This window comes from Eurytemora carolleeae, unplaced genomic scaffold, assembly GCF_000591075.1.
Source record: "Eurytemora carolleeae unplaced genomic scaffold, Eaff_2.0 scaffold855, whole genome shotgun sequence".
Classification (NCBI taxonomy): domain Eukaryota; kingdom Metazoa; phylum Arthropoda; class Copepoda; order Calanoida; family Temoridae; genus Eurytemora; species Eurytemora carolleeae.
Genome location: NW_019396751.1, coordinates 165,020 through 188,645, shown reverse-complemented (window position 1 = coordinate 188,645; position 23,626 = coordinate 165,020). Strand labels below are relative to the sequence as shown.

At 30.7% G+C, this 23,626-nt stretch overlaps 3 protein-coding genes across 4 annotated transcripts; 2 read left to right on the top strand and 1 right to left on the bottom strand.

The window, feature by feature from the left end:
- Nucleotides 1–957: 957 nt before the first annotated feature.
- Nucleotides 958–9,376, top strand: LOC111708208 (innexin inx2; the record flags this gene model as incomplete). Of its 2 annotated transcripts, XM_023481513.1 has the most annotated exon segments (9): nt 958–1,071; nt 2,076–2,150; nt 3,404–3,450; nt 4,648–4,779; nt 6,673–6,779; nt 6,939–7,022; nt 7,697–7,730; nt 7,844–8,608; nt 9,012–9,376. In XM_023481513.1, coding segments are annotated over 4 exon segments (340 nt in total), but the record flags the coding sequence as incomplete, so codon positions are not given.
- A 1,777-nt stretch (nt 9,377–11,153) lies between these two features.
- On the bottom strand, nt 11,154–18,004 carry LOC111708201 (sex-determining protein fem-1). The gene is made up of 11 exons (XM_023481504.1): nt 17,817–18,004; nt 17,439–17,641; nt 17,078–17,196; nt 16,315–16,363; nt 15,946–16,062; nt 15,656–15,715; nt 15,108–15,214; nt 14,230–14,287; nt 13,763–13,847; nt 12,295–12,348; nt 11,154–11,757 (listed from the first exon to the last, which is right to left on the bottom strand). Exons 1-11 carry the CDS (start codon nt 17,864–17,866, stop codon nt 11,664–11,666), a joined length of 996 nt encoding a protein of 331 aa, XP_023337272.1. The 5' UTR covers nt 17,867–18,004; the 3' UTR covers nt 11,154–11,663.
- Nucleotides 18,005–21,421: 3,417 nt separating this feature from the next.
- On the top strand, nt 21,422–23,167 carry LOC111708206 (uncharacterized). Its single transcript, XM_023481510.1, has 2 exons — nt 21,422–21,611; nt 22,428–23,167. Exons 1-2 carry the CDS (start codon nt 21,473–21,475, stop codon nt 23,165–23,167), a joined length of 879 nt encoding a protein of 292 aa, XP_023337278.1. The 5' UTR covers nt 21,422–21,472.
- Nucleotides 23,168–23,626: the final 459 nt, after the last annotated feature.

The following is a 23,626-nucleotide window of genomic DNA, read 5'->3' as shown; positions in this document are numbered from 1 at the left end:
CGTACAGATCTTCAGGAGAAACTCAGAAATACGCAGGGGCGACAAACAGACTTTCTTCACGCAGCATGGCTCGCGTAACACCAACAATGCACACTTATTATATAAAATAATACGTTATGAAGGAATCAAAGTGCCAAGAAGAAATATTGTTACCACAAATTCGAAATATAATTAAGAGGATTCTGTGTAGTTTGTATACCGCTGTTTATTCCAAGATGTGTAAATCCTTTTACGTTGTTTGCAGTGGATAGCATGTAACCCACGCCCTTCCGTCCCCCCCACCCTCTCTACACCTCCCGGTCCTCAGTCAGTTTGATTTGGAACACCTGAGATGTTCACAACTCCGTCTCAGGGCGCAACCCTGGCTCCTTATATAAGGCCTGGAGTGAGGTTGGGATACCTGTTGTTCCAGCTACAGTTGATCTGCACCACCAACATAAAGCTCTACAAAGCTCCCATGATGTAACCACAGATATTCGTTAATAGTTTCCTTTGTTAATTTCTAACCAACCAATTTCCAACCCTGCCTGGGGCAAATATTCCAAAACTTTCGTTTTTTAAATAAATGTTAAGAAATATCCTTATTGATCTCTTTTATTTTACTAATATGACTTTAAAGTCAACAAATATATTTTTGAGTTTTTATCCTAGAGGAACCGGATTTTAAAGGTCTGGTACATATGTGCGTGATTCTGGATTACCAACAAACAAACAGACTTTAACAATAATCAGTCTTCAGAATTCTAAATGAATTTTTAACAGCAAATCTAAATAGAATATTTAAATTCGTTTTTGAAGAGTCTCATTTCTTTGTGGTTACATGTGTCAATATTATTGTTAATTCAGATTTGTAATTTATTTAAAGTAACTTTAATTTCTATGCTGAGCGAATTATGGGTCTTTTTAATTTAAAATTCGAGTATGCTAAAACAGTCCATTTTATTATACATCTACTAGGTCTGCTTTCATCCGGTATCAGCTGATCAATATGCGAATGAACCGATATTTCAAGAAATCCTCCAAAATTCGCAAAATTGAGGAGTTCGTCTGCTCGTGCAAACTGGGAGACTGGTGAGTTGTTTTTTAAAATATTTTTGATTACTTTATTTAATTCAAGGTCTAAATTTGGGTTTCAGAGTTTAAAAATACATTATAAAAAATTCTAATTATAATGCTAATTATATTATAATAGAAATTAAATATGTACGTCTATTGTCTGATTATGGAGCTATCACAAAATAGAATTTATATTTAGAAATTTACTTTATTTTCAATTCTTTTTAGATAAAGACTTCTTAAACCTTTTGAAGTTAACAAAAATGAAGTTCTGCGAATATTGTAAATATTTTAAAAAAGAAAAATTATTTTTCAAATGCAGAAAATTATTTTGTATTTTTCCAGTTGAAATCCAACTGATGTGTATCTTGTAAATTTAAGCAAATAAAATTCAATGCAATAGGAATATTTTCATATTTATACAAGAACGGACAGTGTACACATATCAAGTGTGTAGATTTATTACAAATTTTAAATTTTTCAAAGTTCTCAATATTTTTTGATGTCGCAGCAAGATCTGCAACTTTTTAACAGACCGACTTAGTTCAACGCGTTCTCTCATTTATCATTCAACTTGGAAAAGTTTTGAATATTGATAAACTGGTTGATATTTCAATCATTCAGTCTATTTATAAGTTCCCAGCTCAGGGAACTTAAAATAAAGCGGAGTAGTGTGATTAATCTATTTTACTTTCTGAGATAACTTTTTATTTTAGATTTAAAATCCCCGAAAAAAATGTATGATGTGAATGGACTCAAAAGGGAATCCTTATTAATATTATAATATGTAATGAAATATAAATATTAAGCCTTTATTATTACATGTGCTGTAGTTTGAACCTCCCCCCTCATTTCCGTAAGAAAAAGGACAACCACTCCTGATCTATCTTCACCTAACCAAATATCTATAAGTATAAGCACGAAAGGTTGTCCTTTTTCAAAAAGAAAAGGCTGGGGTTCAGAAGAATCAGTATAGGAAGGACTCATTTAAAGAGAATTTAGAACATTTTATATTTCAGGTTTGTTTTGTATCAGCTCAGTAAAAATTTGAACAGACCGTTCTTCATGGACTTCTTGACAGCGCTTTCTGTCAGGTATCACATTAAACAGACTGTTTTTCATGAACTTCTTGACAGCGCTTTCTGTCAGGTACCACATTAAACAGACCGTTCTTCATAGACTTCTTGACAGCGCTTTCTGTCAGGTATCACATTAAACAGACCGTTCTTCATGGACTTCTTGACAGCGCTTTCTGTCAGGTATCACATAAAACAGACCGTTCTTCATGGACTTCTTGACAGCACTTTCTGTCAGGTACCACATTAAACAGACCGTTCTTCATGGACTTTTTGACAGCGCTTTCTGTCAGGCAGTGTTTCGGATCCGGATCCGTATCAGGAAACGTTGATATGGATCCGGGTAGCGTCAAAAATTAACCAAAACCATGGAATAAATAAATCAAAATGGTTCGTAAATGTATTATTTACATTTTACATGACGAAAATTTTTCAAAATTATCTTTAATAATTTAATGTTTACATTTATATAATAGTAAATTAATGACGACATTTTTAAAATAATAAATATAGTTTATAAATTATAACCTTGCATAACATTTAATAGGGAAAATCCGATTCACAGAATCAAAAGTTACCTCGGATCCGGATCCATGAACACGGATGCGGATCCGCGGATCCGGATCCGGATCCGGATCCAAATCAAAATGATATGGATCCGAAACACTGCTGTCAGGTATCACATTAAACAGACCGTTCTTCATGGACTTCTTGACAGCACTTTCTGTCAGGTATCACATTAAACTGACCGTTCTTCATGGACTTCTTGACAGCGCTTTCAGTCAGATACCACATTAAAACTTAATAAAAAAAATTTGATAAAATCATACAGATTTTGTATTTTTACATTTGCGTTATACAGACTTGCTTTGGAACCCAGCCTGGTGTGGAAACTAAAGTTTCTCTATAAAGTCAACCCACTCAACTTGGAATTTTTAGACCATGGCTAAGAACTTTCCCTTGGTTCTACCTAGCTTGCCAATCAACATTTTAAGAGAGATTATTAAACATACAAACAATCAGACCGAGTATAAATAGTACTTAATATAGATAAACCAGCTTGCTAACCCATCTTTTTCTGAGGTTTTCCCCAGGTTAATCCACTTAACATAGAATCTTAAAACCAGGCTAAGAATATTCACGTGGACAGACAGAAAAACAGAGATTATTACTTTTTATATTTGAAGATACCGACACCGTCATTTTGAAGAGAAATATAATCTTTTTTTTAAGACATAAAATATTTTTTTATAATTAAATTATTTCTGCAGATATACAGACAAGAATCAGTGTGCTGAGGACCCAGAGGAAACCGGAGGTAACATTTATTTCTGGTTTAGGCATTTTTAATCTTAAAATTACAGAGAGTTTCTGCAGTTTGTAATTAATTGATTTCGTTTTAAAATTTAATTTCAGCGATTGATTAAACTTTTAATTAAAATTTTTCTCTTTCTGTTTCTTTCTAATAATTCAGAAGTATAACTTAAATCATTAGGACCATGCAGGAATGAGAGGAAAAATCATTTATATTTGAATGTTGAAACATGATATGAATACTAAATATCTACACCCTCTACGCCCCTTGCATAATCATTTATTATAAAATGTTGTTGACGGATAGAAACCAAGATTCTCAAGATGAAATAATAATAAGCCCACTGGAATCAGTCGTTTAAGGATATATATAAAGCCGTTATAAACTTCGGAAATAAAATGACAATTAATTATTAACGAAAGTCACTAATTTATTATATGAAAATAAATATTCTTTGTTTAACTTTTGAAAATGGATTCACAATACGCGAGGTTGTTTACGACTCCGTCAGGGAGAACAAAGAAAAGGGGGTTAAAATAGTTTGGTTTGGTGTCTCCGAGAGGGGGACCCAAGTTAAAGACGACTTTACACGGAGACCTATTGTTAATGGTTGACAAATATATTTAGGGGTAATAACTATTCCCCTTCAAGAATCTTTTTGAATTTTGAGTAAATAACATCAAAGAGAGGAAATTAGAACTTATTAGTTTAATTCCAAATTTCTTGGGTTTGCCACAACATTTTTAAAACAATAACGCAGCAGAGTAAAGATACACAATATATACCCGGGCCGTTAGGATTGCTTAATGTACATTCTTTATTACAGAAGGCTAGCTGAATATTTAATACTGGTTGTGAATCTATAAAAACTGAGCTAATCATGTATGCGGAAATATTTTGTATGGTCAGAAAGAATATTCCCAGACGATTCAATTAATATAAACAATTTATATCTTTGCTATCCTGCCTCCTTTCTTAATTTATTTCTAATATATTTGTTTATAATATTTGTATATAAAAGTCTCAATAAAATTTAGATAATTTTCTTTAAAAAAATATCATGAGTTTTTTTTTAAAAATAATAAATAAATAGTAAGTATACTCGAAGTTTTTTTTTCTTATTTATCAAAATATGTATATTTTCATCTATCTTTCTTTCAATCTTTAGTTTAATCCATCTATTTATTTATATGTATACAGGAGACAACCTGGTGACAATGTTGTTGAAGCCCTCCTACACGACCCAGGACTCTACGAAGGAGCCCGGAAAGAAGGGGGATAACGATGATGATGACGATGAATAGGGGGACGGGGGTGGGGAGAAGGAGGAAAGTAAGTACACGTAAAAGAATGATGTAATTTTAATTAAATCAAATTCATGACAGTTTAAACGTCGGACTTAAAAACGTCGGACTGGTACAAACTTAGGACTGGCACAAACGTCGGACTTACAAACGTCGGACTGGTACAAACGTCGGACTGGAACAAACGTCGGACCGGGACAAACGTCGGACGGGTACATTATAGGGAAAAACGTCAGACTTTGGTTGAGTTTGAAAAAAAATACCATTGTTTGAGAAATAAATAAAATCACTCACTTTTTGTGATAAAAATCAAGATAACTGAATAAAGTTTTTTTTAATAACCATCAATTTGATATAATTCATGCAATAACTTGGTATTGAAATGTAGTAAATGAGTTCTCAGTTACTAGTTAGCTGCAATAATTGGATACGATATTTTTTTCTAAATTCTTCTCAGAATCCATAAATTTACATTAAAAGATATTATTATTATGATTTAAATTAGTTCTCCCTTACTCCCCTTACTAGTTGACTCCGATACAGCCATGATATTGGAACATTCATGCATTATCAGAACTCAACCAACCAAACCCTAGACATTACAAGGAATCAGAAATAAAAAGTTTCTTATCAAGGTTTTTTCAACTTGTTAGCAAGGTTCTTTGAAGATAGCACTGTATAAACAACAAACCAAAAATAAAGTTGAGTATTTGTCACAAACTCTGATGTTTTAATGCCTATATTATTGCAACCCGATGTCTATAATCTTTAATATTTCAACCTACGAAATATATAAGATCAAACAGTTTAAGGTTAAAAGTATCAAAGGTTAATAACATCAGGCTGCAAAGATATAGGAATGAGAATATTTGAGTTAGTGGCAAGAACTTATAGTTCCTTTTTGTAAATTTTAATTAGGCCATTCGATAAAAGGAAATACCATTTTAATAAACAAAAATCTTAAAATTCAATTAAAATTTGTTTCCTTAGTTTGACGTTTGTACTTGTTTGACATAATTGTACTGTTCCCACGTTGGTATTGTCCGACGTTTGTACCAGTCAGACGTTTGTACCAGTCTGACGTTTGTGCCAGTTCGACGTTTGTACCAGTCCGACGTTGGTACCAGTCCGACGTTTGTACTGGTCCGACGTTTGTACTGTCCGAGGTTTGTAAGTCTTAGGTTTGTACCGTCCGATGTATGTGGGTCCGACGTTTGTACTGGTCCGACGTTTGTACTGCCCGAGGTTTGTAAGTCTTAGGTTTGTACCGTCCGATGTATGTGGGTCTGACGTTTGTATACTTGCGCACTGTTACCACAGACCCTCTAAAAAGTTTCTAAAGGAAAGCTCTATTTTTTTGGGGCATGACATTTATGTTTTTTTTTTGTGAACCAAAATAGTTTAAATAAATTTGTACAATTTTCCCTCAAAGCACAAAGTACAAGAGTCTCAATTTAGATAAACATATCAGGGTAGCAATTTTCCTAATGAGTTATAGTAAAGAATTTTGTTAAAGAACCTCTAAACATTCTATACATCCTGCCTCATAAACGAAACCTCGTCTAAATTATTGATCTTTTACATTGATATATAAAAAAACACTGGGATAAATTAGTTTTGTGAATTCTAAAGTTTCCAGCTTAGAACCAAATCGAATTTTTATATGTCATTTTATAAAAATGACATATAAATGAGAAGTTTAATAGATATATATAAATTCTTCCCCCACACTCACGTGAAAAATTATTTCATTCTCCAGGTTCTTCATTTTAATCACGTCTGATTCAGTTTTGTCAATAAATTCTCTATTGCTGTGCTGAACTTTGCATGATTTCCATTCCACAATATAAAATTTGGAAGGTCTGTTCCAGTTCTTCTAAACTTTAAAGATATATTGTTAATCAGAGATATAAATGTTTAGAGGAGGATAAGTGCCTTGATAGATCTAGATCCAAGAAGTTAACTAGAGATATAAATGTTAAAGAAGAAACGGAACCATCTCTACTTCGACCTTCCTCATCGCCTGAAGTACGTATAACTTATAAAATTAGTAATTCAAAAATTACTTATTAATTGTTAGTAGATACTTTGTAGGAATTTTTTTTGTTTTTATTTTTTCAATTTGCTATACTGAATATTTTATTCGAATCCATAGACATATTTTGACTAATTTGTAATCTCTTTTAGTCTGGGTTGAATCTAGAGAGGATTGGAAGATTGGAGAGAATGGATAAAATGAGAAGGAGTAGAAGAAAGGAACTAGGAGATCAGGTAAAATAAGAAGGGGTAAAAGAAAGGAGCTAGGAGATCAGGTAAAATGAGAAGGGTTAGAAGAAAGGATCCAGGAGATCAGGTAAGATAAGAAGAAGGAGAAGAAAGTAATTTGGAGATCAGGTAAAATAAGAAGGAGTAGTAGAAAGGAACTAGGAGATCAGGTAAAATGAGAAGGAGTAGAAGAAAGGAGCTAGGAGATCAAGTAAAATGAGAAGGGGTAGAAGAAAGTAACTCGGAGATCAGGTAATTGAGAGAAGAAAGGAACTAGGACTTATAGATCAGGTAAAATAAGAAAAAGGAGAAGACAGGAACTAGGAGATCATGTAAAATAAGAAAGAGAAGAAGAAAGGAACAGAAAAGAAAGTATCAGGTAAAAAAAACGAAGTAGAAGAAAGAAACTAGGAGATCAGGTAAAATAAGAAGAAGGAGAAGAAAGAAACTAGGAGATCAGGTAAAAAAAGAAGGAAGGAGAAGATATTGACTACAAGAGAAGAATAAGAAGAAATAGAGGAAACTTCACATATATATACAGGGTACCCACAAAGGATAATTTATATAGACGACCTGAAACCCAGATAATGTGAAAACCCAATTTTAAATTGAATATAGTCTTGAGTTTTGATGCTCTATTTAATGTTATGAAAACTAAAGTCACAAGTTCATATTTGTAGAGAACCGGGAATATAAGGAAACATACAGCATAAAGTAAGTCTCTGAAATCTCATTTTTTTTGAGTAACCCTGTAAGTAACATAAAAGTTAATCCATTTTTAGATCACGATAAACACGGTTTTTACAATAAATTTACATATTTTATAGGATTATCCCAGCCATCTTTCTTCCCACCCGGGGCCTTGCAAAAAACAGAAACAGAAAGGAGTCACATTTTATTAGAATTTAGTTTCAGGGGTCCACAATCAACAATTTAACAGAAACATATTGTGGTGCCCTTGATCCATAGATAACACAGATAGGACCAGGGATCTTGTATTTACATCAGTTTTATAAATTTTATTATATTTTACTCAATTGAATTTAACTAATTATTCGCTGAGGGGGTCAAATGTTCATACTTTTCTCAAAAATTATAATTTTGCTAAGAAATATTATTAAAAAGAACTTAAGTCATTCCTAAAATGGCTTGGTACATGATGTTTCACATCCAAGAGGTTTTAAAGCATCAAAAGTTACAAAAAAGAAACAACTATAACTATCTCTCTGTGTTGTCTGTGTCAGTTAAAGATTGTAAGTATTAAATAATTCCAAAGATATTGTTTTATTATTCATTCAGAACGTAACACTAAACAAACTACTACGCTTTAATATATATTTAGCCGATACTAGGCTTCTGTGGCCAGGAACCAGGATTTATGAATTGCGAAAAGAAGCTTAACCGCGTACACGTAGTTCAACCACTTCTCATCAAGCTAAAGCGCTACGGGGTTAATACCACATTTACGCGGTTCAACAATTTATCGCTAGTCACTAATTCTGGTATTCTGGTAAATAATTTTAAATCTTGCATTTCCCTTTCGATATATTCATCCAACAATTTGTAAAAATAACCTGCGCAAAATATACAGGGTGTCCCAAAAAACACGGGAATTCAGTGACGAATTCGATATCGTCTTTTTAACTAATTCTTTGATTTAGTATAGTGATACCTACAGAGAAAGCTGTAATCTGTAAGAGTTTCGTCTGCTATGTTCACATTTTGTTTGTTTATGTTTTGACTGCATACGGTTGTACTTAGTAAAACAAGAAAATTGCAGTATACAAACAGAGTAAACTTGTCCGTATTCACTGTTCATCTTGCGTAGACATTATATAGACACATCTTTACAGTCTTTTACCCTTTTCATAAAATAAACTCTAGCAGACATAATAATATTATGGCTTTTAAAATTTGGTAACACAATGCTAATTCATAACAAAGACGATATATAATTTGTCACTGAATTCCCATGTTTTTTGGGACACCCTGTAGAATGTATATTTTTAAAGAATTAAGACCCCCCACCCCCTTTAAGTCAAGAGTAACCACAATTCAAGCTTCAAGCCTAGTCCGGTGTGGAAATTTATCTATGTATCCAGCTTATTAAGGCATTTTAAGCTAAGATATTTTAAACATTTTAAGCCTAACAACTAGAAATTTTCATCTTCAGTCAATTTAATTTTTGAATATGTGTAATAACATTAAAGTTTGTTTGATTTTTGAAATTGTATTTGTTTATCATATGTATCTCTTAGTTTGCCATTGTTATGATTAAATCTGTCTTGTTTATATGTATAAACCGGTTTATTTGTTATTGTTTATACCTCTTGTTAACTCAATAAACATACGTAAAAAAGTTAGGTTGTCGATTAAATAACCGGAACATTTTATCAAGAAAGAAATGGGAACTCTTGTATTGTAAATGAAGAGATTAAGCATTGATCATCAAATTAATAGTACCCACAGTGAATATCGAGATCAAGCGATCAGGACGATGGGTATCTTACATAAGTTCCTAGCACAGATTGATGAGATCACAATATTGGTGCTTGTTGTTATATGAAATATGCGTTCTGGCCCTCCATAGGTAACATACATACATTCACATATTTGCAAATTTTTAGTATGAACACCTATATATTCCATACTAGCTAAAGGGCCCGAGGTTGTCCGTGGAGAAAAATATTGTAATATGTTGAAAAAAAATATTTGAAATTTTTATTTTTTTATTTTTAAATTTCTAACTTTTTAGCCTTTAACATTTCCCTGGCTACCCATAAGTGTCCTCAAACAATTTTAGCCCATTCGGTTCAGCCGCTTGCTTTGTTTTATTATATAGATCGTACATATCGTACATATATTTAGAGAAAACGAACGCAATCGATGGAAAATTAACAATAGTTTTGAGAATAAAAAATCAATTTTTTTGTAATTTCAAAGAATAAACTAAAACATAACAGTTTTTCCAAATTACTTTAACGTTTTCATCAAAAGTTGTCTAGTTTTCCAAATTACTTTGACGTTTTCAACAAAAGTTGTCTAGTTTTCCAAATTGTTTTTAAAGTTTTTCTCTAACTTTACAAATTTTTTTCTTGTGGTTTCATCTTATTAATTTTATAATAATAATAATTATTTCCGCAGTGTTTTTCAAATTTATACAATTAATAAAAAGGCATTTGAATTTTTTAAAAATTATAACTAAACTTCAATTTCATTCCTATAAAATGGTAACCAAGAACAGTGGAATTCTTTATTTTGATTAAAATACGAAATGTCACATTTCTTGACAGCAGTCAGTCAAAATTTTCTTAAACTGCAAAATACTCAGCGATATGTCTTTATTAAAAGAAATAATACTATAGGGTGTCCCACGAAACATGACAGTTGGTCAATAGCTTTGAATGTCTTCTTCCATATACTCTAATATGATATTAAAAAAATCTTGTACTCCAATATAATTTGCTTTAAAATCAATTTCACTGCCATTTCATTATTTTGTTATTATCTGGTATTAAGCAGCTTAACAAACTTTGGAAGAAGACATTTTAAATTATTCACCAACAGTCATGTTTCATGGGACACCTTGTACTTACTGTTAACAAATAGGAGTATGTGTTTGTAGAACAAAATTCCATCGTATATCTACATATATGTCTTTTTGAAAATTTATATTTTAAACTTGTACAAATGATTACATTTTTTATACTTTTTTTTCAATACTTAACATTTAATATAAGAGAAAAAGCTAAAACAGTACTAACAATTTGCAAAGTAAGGTTTTCTAAAATACAAAGCATGCAAGCAGGGATTGATGAAAAATATTTTGATCAAAATAGAAATACCAAGATTATTTTGTTCGAAGTTTGGAACAGCGTTGAGGAATACCTCTCAAAATTTCATATCAACATGAAATGTAATTTGTAATGCTTTTGGTACAATAGGACAAACAAAATGTGAAAGTTTCTCCTAATAGTGTGGAAATGTAGGTTATACATTTTCATAAGAAATAATTCANCCCCTTCCCCAACATGTCAGTGTGAATGTGAGTAGATTTTGAATATGGTTGAATTAGTAAAACAGTCTTAATAAAAATACAGGACATTTATAAACTGGTAGGCTGAAATAAAATACAACTACGAAACAGAGATTTATTACACAAAAAATACAAAAAAATACACTGCTGAACAATTTGACACAAAATAGTGGTACATTGATGCTAGCTCTCATTAGTTTTCTTTCTCGTGTTCCTGTTCAGTGTTTAGTTAGCTTGTAACATCATCATACCAATATTTTATAAGAGAATGGTTGGATATTCTAATGTAGATATATTAGACTAATTAGATAATCTAATTTAGAGATATTATGATTGGTTGGATAATGGATATTCTAATTTAGAGATATATAAACTGGTTGGATATTTTAATTTAGAGATATTAGACTGGTTGGATAATTTAATGTTGAGATATTGAGGGGTTGGATTATCTAATTTAGAGATAATAAGACTGGTTAGATAATCAGGTTTAGAGATATTATGACTGGTTAGATAATCTAATTTAGAGATATTAAACTGGTTGGATATTCTATTTTAGATTTATATAAACTGGTTGGATAATTTAATGTTGAGATATTGACTGGTTGGATTATCTAATTTAGAGATATTAGACTGGTTGGATAATCTAATTTAGAGATATTATTAGAGTAGGTTCCGTCAAAACCCAGAAGATTTACAACTTGGAACCTGAAAAAAACATGAGGGTTAATGATAAAAAAAATATACAATGAAACCCATACAACTGTCAAGTTCAGCGAATATTTTTCTTTTATCTAGAAAAGCTTAAATTAAACTAAAAGTAACTGGATAATCAAAAAAATACTTTTGTGCTAACTTCTTTTACTCTCATCACAGCTTTATATTATTTCATTATTACAGAAAGTATTCAAAAATAACCCATGGTGCCATCTGATGCAAAAAGCCACTACCACTCAAAACTAACTACACCGCAGCATGCCACGCTTTATGGAAAAGTTTTGATCTCCCAATCAAAGGCCACTTTTAAGGCCCAATGATCATTCCAAGTTCATTGATGAAAAATTACAAGCTTTATGTTTTTCTGTATTTCTTTAGTAAAATTATTTGTATTGAGTATAAAAAATAGGTTTTCACTGGTAAAGTAATGTTGACATAGTATATACTTAATGTACACTAAAAATAACAAATCTGTCACTTATTGATTAAATTCTGTATTTTAATTAAGGTTTTTATAATGATATTTACCTTGCCAAGTCTGATAGACGGAAAACTGTTCTCCGACTTTCAACTATCTTTTCTCTAAAATATATTTAATTTAGGTTAATTGTATCTTTTCTCTAAAATATATTTAATTTAGGTTAATTGTATCTTTTCTCTAAAATATTAATTTAGGTTAATTGTATCTTTTCTCTAAAATATATTTAATTTAGGTTAATTGTATCTTTTCTCTAAAATATACTTAACTCAGGTTAATTGTATCTTTTTTTCTATAATATATTTGATTTAGGTTAATTGTATCTTTTCTCTAAAATATATTTGATTCAGATTAATTGTATCTTTTCTCTAAAATATATTTAATTTAGGTTAGTTGTATCTTTTCTCTAAAATATATTTAATTTAGGTTAATTGTATCTTTTCTCTAAAATATATTTACTTAAGGTTAATTGTATCTTTTCTCTAAAATATATTTAATTCAGGTTAATTCAGGTTCTTTTCTCTAAAATATATTTAATTTAGGTTAATTGTATCTTTTCTCTAAAATATATTTGATTCAGATTAATTGTATCTTTTCTCTAAAATATATTTAATTTAGGTTAATTGTATCTTTTCTCTAAACTATATTTAATTTAGGTTAATTGTATCTTTTCTCTAAAATATATTTAATTCAGGTTAATTGTATCTTTTTCTCTATAATATGTTTGATTTAGGTTAATTGTATTCATTGTATCTTTTCTATAAAGTATTATTAGTTTAGGTTAATTGTATCTTTTGTATAAAATATGCTCAATTCAGATTATTTTCATTATTTCGCTAAATATATTTAATTAAGATTTATTGTATGTTTTCTTAAATATATATTTAATTTAGGTTAATTGTATCTTTTCTTTATAAAATATGTTATCAGTATACTATATTGTATCCTACATATCCTTTATTTATATATATATATATGGATAATCAATTTATTACTCAATTAAAAAAACAGATAAACATCCTCATACACAATTTTTAATGGACCAAAAATGGACCTATATAAATATATGTTATATATATACCTGATACGTGGGAGTGTATTGCTAAGTATAATGTATATATTTATCCTATTTAAATATATATATATCTATATACCTGATACAAGGGAATGTATTGTTGATTATACTGTAACCTATATAGATATCAATATAACTATAAAGCAATAATCAGAACAGCTTCTCAGTTTTCATATTTATTAATACAAATTGTTTCAGATCTCTCGATCCTCATCAGTCAATAAACATGGGTTAACTGATGTTTTACGACAAATATTATGGATTTTCAAAATTTTTTTAACGGATTTTCAAGAAATTAATTGACAATTTCAAAAACTTTACTTAATAAAAAATAACTAAGGAAACTGCAGTAGATATCAATATATATATATATATACTTGATACAGGGGGAGTGTATTGTTGGATATGCTGTATCCTATTAATATAGAAATATATATATATACCTGATACAGGGGAGTGTATTGTTGAGTATACTGTATCCTATATCTCGTGGATTTGAACCTTGTCTCAATAATGTATCCACCAACTCTGACATAATAATGCAATTCATTTAAATTTTATGCATTTTAAAATTAAAGATCTTAATTTTAAGTAAAGATTATCTTATAGCTATTATCTACTAAATGAAAAGATAAATAATTGTGATCAGAAATACCCTAACAATATGCTGAATATATTGTTATCACTTATTAGATAAAACAACTACTTTAGACAATATATATTTACTAGTACAATCGTGTAAAACCATTATATCTGCAAAAAAAGTTTTTTTTTGAGATTTGCAATTTGGTTTGTACTATTTTACTAAATTTAATAACGAAAAGAAAAAATATTAGTAAAAAACCAGATGAAAGCATGTCCTGATGAAGGGAAGAATGAAACACTAAATGAATTAATAAATGATATTTACCAATATTTCCAACATAAACAGCCCAGTGTAAAGCGGTGCGACCTTCTTTGTCAATTTCCTAAATTCGTAACTTCATGGAATTATTATTCAAATCAAACCAAATAATCTAAATTTATATTTAGTTTGTGTTCTTGTTTGTTTGTTTGTTTATTCGTATCGAATAACCCTGAAGATAACCATAGAGAATAAAATATATAGAGAGGAATTAAAAGAATCTCTCGGTATGAATGTTTTCAGTCCCTTTCAGCCTGAAAGGGAGTTCAAAGTGTACAAATCATGTAAATGTTCACAAATTATATGCAGTAGAGTACATTAATACAGTATGTTCCCTAGACTATTCATTTCAATTTCGAATTTTTTAAACTGTTAAATAAACTTTATAATGAATTAGGTGAATAAAAAACATCATTTGATTTATAGTTATAACGGAAAATCATCGTTTGTAAAGTGGAAGGCATAGAGTCTATGTGAAATGATCATTGGTCAATTATGAAACCAGCCTATTTCATAATTTGGTTTTCTTTTAACAATAATTTTAGATTTTCTATAAAATGATATTCCAGGGCCCAACAGGTTATATAGCATAAATATGTTAAGTACACCTGCAGTATGGAAACAGTACAACAAAATGGCCGTTTTACACTTTTTTCTAGTTAATTCCTCTCTATATATTCTATTCTCTATGAAGATAACAGTTCCCGTTTATATGCTGTAATTCGCATGAGCCCAGGGAAGATTCATGTCGCTCCAATTTTTTTACAACTTTTTTAAAATTCAATATTTAAAAAATAAAATTGTGCTCATATTAAAAACACGATTATCTAATAAGTCAAGCAATTATCATCTGTTTGCATTTAATTATAGGCTTTAAATATTACCTGCACCCTAGCTCCAGCTTTGATTAGAATAAATGCAATCTCCTGACCATTAATATATCCAGATCTTTTTATAGCACTGCTCAGTAGACCTCCAGGTATACAAACACCTAGAAAAATATTCTATTAGATATATACATTTATCAATAGTTGTTAGTAAAGATTTAATAATGTTGAACTAATATATCCATGTTAACGTGCTCTATACATTTATGTTTAAACAGCATGGAATATGGATCTACATAAACATGGAAACAAAAGAAGTGGTCAATTAACAGCTTCTCTAGCTTCTTTTTCTTTTCTTGTAAACTTATTAACTTGAGAAAAATTGCCAGAAAAAACGTCGTCTTTATTCTGTGGCGTATTCAGGGGGGCTATGGGGGCTCAGCCGCCCCCTGGACCAGTGTTATTTATGGATTTAAGGGGGTTTTCAGGCCCCAACGGGTGCTGAGCCCCCCCCCCTTATAGAAAAAAAACATTGAGCTCCTCCTAGACAAATTTCTGAATACGCCCATGTCATCATTGATATAAACGCCGAACAGTGTAGTTACCTTTACTAATCAACCTAGAGACTGCTAAAGGTTTATTTTCTTCCACTCCATATTCTAAAGCTAAAAACAATATCTAATCAAAAGTATTGACACTTTAAACTTACAATATTGCCATGGGTAAAGTGTTTTAAGATATAAATATTATTCATATTTATTTATTTTGATTGATTTGATTGTTTAGGGTTATGCAAAAGAAACAACAAAGACGCAAGTGTTCTTGTACTTACGTCTAAATGATTGTTAAGATTAACATCGTTATTTGATTAAATTTTATAAAATTATTTCATTACCTGATTTATCTTTATATATGATATTAAGATCAATATGTTTATTTTGAATTAGTTTCTGTAGTACACAATCTGAACCAATCCTAATACAGAAAACCAGCGGGGGCTCAAGGCTTAAACCTGAAAATATCTTTAAAAATCAAAATGACCTCTTTTTAATATGTTTGTAAACGCCCGGCCCTCGGTCCCTCACCTACCGAAAATCACCTTAATACACTAAAAAGAATATTCAGGTTCATAAAGAAGAATTGAATGTCGTCTTACTGGATCAATTTTTAACGCTGTTCAAAAACTAAGTTCTTGAGACATTTCAAAAATAGAATGCAAAAAGTTAGTCAATTATTATAACAGTCTTCAAAATCTAAAATTTACCGTTTCTAGATAATTTTTGGTTAATGTCAGCTCCATACTCCAATAGAACCTGGAAACAATATTAAAATAGCTTAAATATCTACAAACATAAAGATTATCCTTTTATGAAAATAAAGCTTTATTCTTACAAGGATAATACATACACACTCACAGTTTTTTATTGTTTCTTCTAAATCAAAATGGATTTTTAAATTCCTAAAAGTTTTGTTGAAATTAATATACAAATGGTGTCCTACTACTTAACAGTAAACATAACAATATATTGACAACTTAAAGATCGTCTTTATATAAAGTATCAACGCTAAAGCTTGAGTTCCAAGACTCTGAGGAGATAATCTGGTTTTTTTTTAATTATGAGAGACCTGCAATTTTTGTTATGCACAATGCACATTTGGTCATTAAACAGAGTGTCTCTGGTCTCACGAAACATGACAGTTGATAAATAGTTATGAATGTCGTCTTCTATATGCTTTATTAGATATTAAATTTTTTATTTGCAGTTTATTTCGTTAAAAAAATCTTCTGCTTAAATATATTTTACTTTGAAATCAATTTTACTATAACATGACTCCCATATTATATTTTTATTTTTGTCTTTGGTATCAAACAACTTAACAAATTATGGAAGAAGGCATTCTAAACTATTCACCAACTGTCATGTTTCGTGGGACACCCTGTATGTAAAAAATGAAAGACGATCTTTCATTCATCTGTAAATTGTCATTATTAGTGAATAGGCATGTACACACTGTTCACCATGTACCTCAACAATTTCTGCATTATGTACTCGGATAGCAGTGAGTAGAGGAGTTGTACCGTTCCAACACGAGTTTATGTTCTTTTTGTCCGCTCTTACATACTGTCGTACTGTACATATGTCTCCTAAAATATACATGCAGGGTATCTGGAAAAAAAACTTGAAAGAACATTTAATAAATTTGAATAAGGAAAATTTGTTACTATATCTATTAATTTTGAAGGTTCACAAATAGCAGACCACATTTTAAAAATTATAGACACAGAGATTTAGGTATTTGTTTTATATTGTCAGTGTAATATAATGCATACAACTCATGATTTATTACGATTAGTTCAAATAAAACAGAACAAAGGATTTTTTGTACCTAATTGAATTGCTCTTATAAGATCACAGCATCGTAATTTCGCAATGGGACGGATTTCAGGCAGTAAAGAAGACGACTTTCTGTATTCAGTGTGATTGATTGATTTTGGGGTTGGTTCAGCTGATATCTGATTGGTTAATGTGTGGAGGACTAGAGGTGCTCGTGTTCTAGGTTTAGGGGATAATGGATAAGGAGAGTTAACACTGAAACAATGGTAAATTACATAATGCAATATAAAAATAAAATGATGCTAATTTCGCTTTTGCTTTTTTCTAGACAACATTCACTCTACTTTTTTATGGTTTCCACTGAAGAAAAGTACAAAACAGTTTTTTATATGTTTTTAAAAATTCAGACAGGTTTTCATAAATAACTGACCTTAAGATTGGAGAAACACTTATTTCCACTGATTCGCTTAACCTCCCCATTTTAACTAAAAGTGTGTTTTTTTTACATCTGGTTTCACTGGAAAGAGAAACATGAATTTGCTAGTGCATATTTACAGATTCCTTCGAAGGAATGGTTCTAATAACGACATGCAAGACAACGGTCAAAGTGTTAAATTTTAGCCTGAAATTTTACCCGGCTAAAAATAAAATTATTTGATAAAAAGAAGAAGAAATTAACATCAACTATATCACCACTTCATGCAATAAAGGCAAAATCTGCCAAAAGATAAGAATGCTTTGATAAAACACATTAATGTATTAAATAAATCGAACGGCCGAAGTTTATAAATAGAACATTAGAACTGCATAGTGCAGAGTGCAACTATAAAGTCTAAACTACCGGATTTGAGGAGATCTACAATATACTGTCTATAGCATGACATGGGGTAGGGAACAGGGAAGAAAGGTAGGGGGTATATGCAGGTAGGGTAGGGGAATAAAGAGGGAGGGGGGGGGGTTAGAAAGGCAAAACTTTGCGTGGGGAATAGATAGTTAGGTGACATTAAATAAAAAAGCGCAGGGGAAAATACGATAAAAACGTAAAAGAGAAACAAACTTGTATAAAATTCGTTTAGGAATGTACGTAAATGAACTTAGAATTAGGGTTAGGGTTAACGATGAAAGGGCAAGGAGAAAGGGGGGGGGCCTGCATGAAAATGCAGAGTAATGAAGGGTTAATTTTCGTCTGATTAATATTTATGAAATACATACATGAAATACATTCACGAAATACATACATTAAATACATACATAAAATACATTCATTCAATACATTAATTAAATATAAACGTGAAATGTAAACATAAACTACATTCATGAAATTTATACCTGAAATGTATACATTAAATTCATTCATGAAATACATATTTGAAATGTATACACTACATACATTCATGAAATAATACGTGAAATTACATCAAATACATTCATGAAATGTAATATATTTATGTAAATTTTCCATATTGACAAAAAAGGTTTTAATTCTCGCAAATAGATAAATTTGGGTTTGGAAATTAATTTTGAAATATTGTTATACCCTCATCAGTCCCTAAAGACATGGTGGTTTTAATAGAACTGACATTTATGATGAAAAATTACTACGTTTAGGAAATACATACATTTGATACATTCGAAAAATACATGAATTAAATACATTTGTAAACTATAGCTAAAGAAAGACTTTAATGCCTACTTGAAACATTATGATTGTAACTGTAAGGCTCTGAATGTTGAATTTGCTCTTCTGTCTTACTTAAGAATAATTTGAATTGCCCCCTGCGCCCGGCGGGTTTCCTGACGATCTCGCACCCTCGTACGTGAAGCGATCCGGCTGACAATAGCTTTAAAATGTTGTATGTATATAAAGTATATACATTGTATATACTATTTATATATATATATATGTAATATTTTGGCAAGAAACGTAAAAAGTCTACATGCTGTAGGGATCCTTTGACACTAAACATAACTCATTTCTGTAAAGTCGTCTCATCCTTTGTTGGCAAACCTGATATCTGTTAGCAAACTGAGAGCTTTCAAATAATATTCCTCTTTATACATGATTTTAGTTTTTAAATAAGCCTTATTATAAGTCTACTGAATGGCATTGTTTTGAAGTCCGTTTTTAATGTAGAAAGTTGTGCCGACTTTTTAAGAATCTCCACAAGACTCCATGAGATGTAGATCGTATTTTAAATTGTATACTAGACAATATTGCTTTAATTACATTATGCTAAATTTTTACTCTAACCAAAGGCATTACACATTAACCAAAACAGTTTTCGTTTGAAAAAATCCTTTAGGTAAATATCTTTGATCAAAGAAAAAAATTGCATAATGTACAGTGATAAACAGAGAACTCTGAAATAGGAAGACGACTTTTAGACTCTAAATATTACATATAGTAGTCCAATCAGCATGAGACACGGCAATTGTACAATGTAAACAGACACTTCACTTATTTAGTGATTTTAAAAGTGTCTAGTTAAACTATTTGATCTGTAACAACAACAAATACACTGTAATATTGCTAAATAGTCGTCTTCCTATTTCGGAGTTTTCTGGTTATCACTGTAATAAACGCAAGTTTATCGAGAAAACAATAATGCAATATGACCCTGTATTTTCTAAGCATACATGAGTTTAATTACTGTTCAAAAGTTCTAACAACGTACAACAAATATGTAAAGCATATTAAAAATGGGGGAAAGTGGACGTATATCTAATTTTTCAATCCCCAGTAACTGAAAGTTCATAAATACACAAGTTTAAGCACTATTCCAAAGTTCTACAAACAAACGCTAAATAATATGTAAACAGTATCTCTTTGAAATAGTAAAAGTGAATTCTCCTGAACCTGAAAGTTAACAACGTTAAGAAAGGTCGTCGTAAATTATAACTCACAGCAAATGTCAAATATGTCAAATAACAATAACAAAAAGTTAAAACTATAATTATTGTTGATAAGGAAATAAAATTAACATTATAAATACATAATTCCTCCTTTCAAATTCTACATCCTTTAAAAATATATTTTTGATCGCTAAAGCAACCTCATTCCTCAGTTTGGTAAATAGATACATTCTAATCGGAGAATAATTTAAATCGTTTATCAAGTATGATATATATTCTAATGTATGTATTAAAATCCGGAAATAAGGGAAATTAGGGAAATAACGTACTACACAACAAAGTTACTTTTACATCCGGCATCTAAAACAGATTTCGCAAAAATATCAGAATATCAAATGCCAAATGATCAAAAAATGTACGCTAAACAGTTAGGACAACTATTTTTTTCAAAAATATCATACAATTTTACAACAAAGTTAATTTTAAAGGTGAAAGTATTCTTAAACATAATTTCCTGATAAAACGTCTGTAAAATGTAAGCTCTCTCTTTCACGCAATCTATTTTTTTCTTCTTTCTCTTCTCTTCTATTTTGTACTATTCTCTTCTATTTTCTTCTCTTCTCCTTTCTTCTTTTCTTTTTTCTTCTCTTCTCTTCTATTTTCTTCTCTTCTCCTTTCTTCTTTTCTTTTTTTTCTCTTCTCTTTTCTTCTTTTTTCTTCTATTTTTTCATATCTTTTTTCCTTCTCTTCTGTTTTCTTTTTTTCTTCTCTTTTTTCTTCTGTTTTCTTTTCTTCTCTTCTCTACTCTTCTGTTCTCTTATCTCTTTTCTTCTCTTCCCTTATCTCTGATTGTCTCCTCTTTGTTTTCTCTTTGTTGTCGACATTTAACCAGCCTTGAGATGAACAATGCAGTACGATCCGTTGTTATGATTTTTCTCTGATTTGTTTACATTTCTAGCTTGTAGACCTAATTAAAACGTACTGCGTTTGTGCTGTATAATTTGGCATTTGATATTTTTATTTTTTTGTCAGATTTCTTCTCATTTTATTTCAAAGCACTATAGTTTTCTTATATAATAACACTAGGGATACTAAAGAAATGATACCCTTTTTAAAAAGTTAGAATTTTTAAAATATAAGCATAAATACGGCATGCATATCGTTAGTTATCAGTTAGTTTTCATCATCAGAATCATTATCCATAAATACTTTTCCTCATCAGATCCTGATAGGATGATAATAAAGTTGATGTTTCTCGTCTCCCAAGCTGGGTTTATAATCTCCCAGCCTAGGATTATACCTGGAGAACTTGGAACCTTGGTTTTAACTCAGGAGATATATCCAGAGGATTATCTCTATGAGTATGTTGAAAATGAATAAACGGATCCTGAGCCTGCGATTTAAAAGCTTCGGCTCGAGTCTTAATTCCTTAAACGCAGCTTTAAGACCCAATCTTAGACCCAACTCTGACGACAGCTTGTGGAGCTTGTGTCACGTGATTGACAGCTGCGAGATCTTAGGCTCGACTTAAGGAGTTAGGCCCAATGAAAATAAAACCGACCTTGGTTGGTTTTAGTGGAGAATAAGGCTCAATGTTGGGTCTTATTCTCATCTACCCTACATTTTCCTGGAACCCTACATTTTCCTGGTACCCTACATTTTCCCGGTACCCTATATTTCTATTTATTTCTATTTATTTTGTTAAGATTCTGCTGATTTATTTTTATTTGGAATAAAATGGAGTAAGATAATATTACGCAGACTCTGTTAGACGACACAAAGGAAAAGAGGAAAATGATTTCCCCCTTCTACAGTTAGTCTATGATCGTTGTTTTTGTTTCGGGCGAATAATTTTTCAGATTTCCCGTGCACTCTCTATACTAGTAGTATACATAAATGGAACATATGTGAATGTGACCTTTGCAATCAGAATTTTTAAAATATAAGCATAAATAAAGTCATGTCAAGCCTAGGAGATCAGTTAGTTTTCATTACTTGAATCATTATAAAGAAACCCATAAATACTCTTCCTCATCAGATCCTGATAGGATGATTGTAAAGTTGATGTTTCTCGTCTCCCAAGCTGGGTTTATAATCTCCCAGCCTAGGATTATACCTCGAGAACTTGGAACCTTGGTTTTAACTCAGGAGATATATCCAGAGGATTATCTCTATGAGAATGTTGAAAATGAATATACGGATCCTGAAAATCTATCTCAGGAAGAATGTTTTGAAGATAATAATCAAGAAGACAACTTTGATGAATACCAGGCTGATGATGATGAACTCAATGCTTTAGAAGATGAATCTATCGCACCGGAAGACATATCTTTTCCTTCTACGGATAATGATGAAATGCACGATCCAGATCATTTACTTCAACATATTATAGATCTTATTTTTGATGAACAGACAGAGACAGACGAAAACCTTCAAGACTTCTTTGAATACATGACAGAAGAAAACAATGAACCTTCCGACGATGCAATCAATTCAATCATAGATTATTTTCTTCCTCATGACGATAGCACAGAAGAGATTGACGGCTCTGGAACTGAAATATCAGATTTTGAAGGCTCTGGAAATGAATTTACAAGCTTCTTAACTGACAATGTTCAAAGCAATGAAACAGCCGAAAATGGTGTTCAGGTTGATGAAACAGAAACAAATATCAAGGAAACAGGAGATGATTGTGGAGATATGAACGCTGCTTGCAAGGGTACAGTTACATTGCCTTTTCGAAGACGTAAAGGTCTTTACAGAGGACAAAGGAAAAGACGACTAAACAAGTACAAGAAACAAATGAAGAAGTTACAAAAAGGGATACCAAAATTAAAGCAAATGAAAAGTAGAAAGTACAAGAAAGGAAAGCAAATGAAAAGAAGCAATAAATCTTTATTTCAAAGAAAGAATCTGAAAAAGAAATAGATGAAGGTACGGGCCACCATAAGGAGAAAGTTTGCACAGAAACGCCCCCCCCCCCAAAAAAAAAATACAAGAAAACTCAAGCAAAAACTGAACAAAATAGAAGCTCGAAACTTCAGAATCTGATCCATTATTATAATTTAAATAAAGTTTTTATTATAACTAATCCACTAAACTGATTAACATACTTTTAAATGGTGTTAACTACAGTTAAACCCTAAATAAGCCATGGATCGAAATAATTTATTAAATGTCGTCTTGGTAATTTTTCAATGGGCTTTTTACTAATTTACGTAAATCTCAGTATTTGCGATAACTAAATAGTCATTAATATGCGGGAACAGTTTTAAAGAGCTCCATATAATCATTTAATCAAAAACTAAATATCTGCAACATTCCATTACCAGAGAGTGAAGAAAATGTTTTGTTTGATTATAAAAATATAAATGTTAACGTTATACT